Genomic DNA, 3,174 nt, shown 5'->3' with positions numbered 1-3,174 from the left:
GAAGAATATCACGGTACATATAATATACTTTGAGATATTTCATATAAGGTATATCAGTTTATTGATATACTTTGATATATTATATTAGTTATAACTTATTTGTCATCAACAAAGCTATAACTAATATATCTAGTATAAATTATATCAAGGTATATTAGTTATTTGATGTACTTCTTCCTATTGAGTACATAAATTTAATGTACTTTGTATACTTTGTACAAAATAAATCAGTTATAGCAGATATCTCTAGCATGTAGTACAAAGTAAATCAATTAGAATTCGAAAATTTAGAAAGTTAAAAGTCAGAATAACTACAGATCTAAAAATGAAATTTTAAATATTTTGTCAGATTTCCAAAACTAAAAAGTTGTTGTTATATTTGTAAATATGACAACTAGATTGTAGCTGCTCATTACAAATTCTCTCATTAATTTCTTTTCGTTTGCAACATTTTTCTTTATGTCAAATATTTAACTGTGAAGAGCACAAAATAAGTTTGAACTTAATTATTTTTAGCAAGAGAAATATAAAATACGATTGGGGTATATTTAGTTTTCTTTGGTTCTCTGAGAATGAAGTAGTGACAATGGTTTGAAATGTTGAAATAACACCTACTTTGAGGTTTCAGGGACAAGTCTTGTGCTATCACAATATTACTCCGCCCAAACAACGAGATTCGGTCTTTGTAGGCCCAAAGCATGGATTTCAAGAAACAATAAATATATATAGCTTTCTTCAAAATCCAGTTTCTCAAGTCTCGAGATGTCTAAGAATTTGGAGAGAGAGAAAGCTCCAAAGCTTCCATGGAAGTTCCGGATGCTTGTCCGCCTCAACGCCGCCGCCTCATACGTCAGCCGCCGCTCCAACATGACCGTCAACCGCCGCTTGATGAGCCTCTTCGACCCCAAAACCCCTCCTTCCACCAAACCCCGCCACGGCGTTTCCTCCCACGACGTCGTTTTCGACCCCAATGGCAACCTCTGGTTCCGCCTCTTCATCCCCTCCGCCGTTCCTGATAATCTCACCGTGCCCGTCGTCGTTTACTATCACGGCGGCGGCTTCGTGTTTTTCTCCGCCAACTCCCAGCCCTACGATGACCTCTGCCGGCGCCTCGCACGTGACCTCCGTGCCGTCGTCGTCTCCGTCAACTATCGCCTCTCTCCCGAGCACCGGTACCCGTGTCCCTACGAGGACGGATTTGACGCCGTGAAGTTCCTCGACGAAGTGGGTTTCGATTCCCTTTCTTTTCCGGTCAAAGCTGACCTCGGCCGCTGTTTTCTTGCCGGAGATAGCGCCGGCGGCAACCTGGCCCACCACGTGGCAGTTAGAGCCGCCGACTACGATTTCAACAAGGTGATAATTAAATTACAAAGTTTGGTGAAGAGATTTTGGACCTACTGTCTGTTTGCTAGCTGTACTGTTGGCTGTTGTGTTGTAGAAAATTTCTAACAGTAATTATTTTTTTTGTACGAAAATACCTGACTACCATTAAATTTTTAAAAAATAGAAAGAAAATTTTTTATGGTCTTAGGTCAAGAGAAAAGAGGGGAGTCTCCAGAATGGATATATACGAAAATTCATTCATTTAAACTTTTAAATTGAGTGGTATTTTATTTATCTTTAACATCATATCAGAATGAGAAGTCTTATGTTCAATAAAGGCTTAAGTATTGTTCAATTTTTTGAGTTGTGTTTATAATTTTTTAACAGTGAGAGGTCTTTGTAATTTCAAAAGTTATGATAGGTTTTTAAATTTTTAATTTGGAAAATGCTTAAATACTGTTCGTTCCGTTGAGTAGACTATCGTTAAATATTTAACAACTAGAAACAGAAATACAAAAAAAACATAATAATATATTTCTTTTAAATAATGAGTTTTCAATTATTAATAGGTAGTATCAGGATCTAAATATTTCTTTTTTAATTTTTTATTTTACAAAGTCTCTTTGTTAATTGCTTTAGTTGATATGAATATATTATTTAAAGATTAGGTCAGTTTCAGACCCATTGAGAGGCTTAGTTGTAATTGTTAACTTATAGATAAAGTTAACATAAAGCCAGTTCATAACATACAAGATTAACATAAATACAATCTTAAAAGGGCATGGGCCTATTATTTGAAATTTTAAAAATGAAACTATCATATTTGTTGTTATTAGTTAAGCTTTAGGACCGTAATTTAACATGGTATCAGAGTAAAATTCTTTTTTCGTTCGATCAATATCTATAATCATTTATTATAAATTGTGATAATTTTCCAGTCCACGCATATATATTCATCTAAAAGATTTCGGGTCTTGATTTGACAGGTGAATATCAAAGGATTAATCACAATCGAACCATTTTTCGGCGGGGAGGAGCGAGTAGAGTCAGAGATTCAATTCAGCGAGTCGCCGATGGTCAACTTAGAACAAGCAGATTGGTATTGGAAAGCGTTTCTGCCAAATGGGTCCAACAGAAACCACCCAGCGGCGCACGTGTTCGGACCCGATGCAGGAGACATCTCCGGCGTGAAGTTTCCGGCGACGCTTCTGATCGTGGGAGGACATGACCAGTTACGAGATTGGGGAAGAAAGTACTACGAGTGGCTGAAAGGGGCAGGAAAAGAAGTGGATTTGGTTGAATATCCAAAGGCCATTCATGGATTTTATGCAGTTCCTCAGCTGAAGGATGCTTCGTTGCTAATTAAAGATGCCAATGATTTCATGCAGAAACAGTTGGCGGTGTAAATTTGGGGTTCATGAACTGAGGATCCAAAAGCTGAATGAATACTTTTTATTTGTTGCAACTTTCTTTGTATTCTTTTGGGTAATTTAAAACATGGCTTTGCTTTGGAACGAAGTTTTTATTATGTTTTTCTTAAAATGTTGTATTTAAGTTCTTTCAGTTTTAATAATTAATGGCTTAATACACCATGTGATTCATAGTTTTTTAGATAATTGTTGATTTGGTTGTTTGTTTACATTGGATTCTAGACAAGCTGAGATTCGAATCGAGTTTCTTCTCGTCGAGTTATGCAGAGCAAGCTATGCAAGAAAATCTGCACACAAAATGTACAAATACTTCAACACTAAAGCTAGTCTAAAGCCAAAGGTTAAGTAGGTCAGTTCCAGATAGTTACAAATATCGAATTGAGTGCGTGTTTATAGGAGTAGAGGGAGAGACCATTCAGTT

At 36.4% G+C, this 3,174-nt stretch overlaps 1 protein-coding gene across 1 annotated transcript; it reads left to right on the top strand.

The window, feature by feature from the left end:
- The first annotated feature begins 541 nt into the window (after positions 1–541).
- Positions 542–2,912, top strand: LOC111023986 (putative carboxylesterase 18). Its single transcript, XM_022301534.2, has 2 exons — positions 542–1,353; positions 2,310–2,912. The coding sequence occupies exons 1-2, from the start codon at positions 763–765 to the stop codon at positions 2,727–2,729; spliced, it is 1,011 nt and encodes a 336-aa protein (XP_022157226.2). The 5' UTR covers positions 542–762; the 3' UTR covers positions 2,730–2,912.
- The last annotated feature ends 262 nt before the right edge of the window (positions 2,913–3,174 follow it).

Source organism: Momordica charantia (assembly GCF_013281855.1).
Source record: "Momordica charantia cultivar OHB3-1 chromosome 11 unlocalized genomic scaffold, Mcharantia_2.0 BLBB01000011.1, whole genome shotgun sequence".
NCBI classification, from domain to species: Eukaryota; Viridiplantae; Streptophyta; class Magnoliopsida; order Cucurbitales; family Cucurbitaceae; genus Momordica; species Momordica charantia.
This window is presented reverse-complemented; position numbering and strand designations above follow the sequence as displayed.

Bases quoted from the DNA above. Each gene is read 5' to 3' on its own strand.
- LOC111023986 (XM_022301534.2), top strand. From the start codon at position 763: ATGTCTAAGAATTTGGAGAGAGAGAAAGCTCCAAAGCTTCCATGGAAG. The intron at 1,354-2,309 runs GTGATAATTAAA...TTGATTTGACAG, and splicing joins CCGACTACGATTTCAACAAG to GTGAATATCAAAGGATTAAT.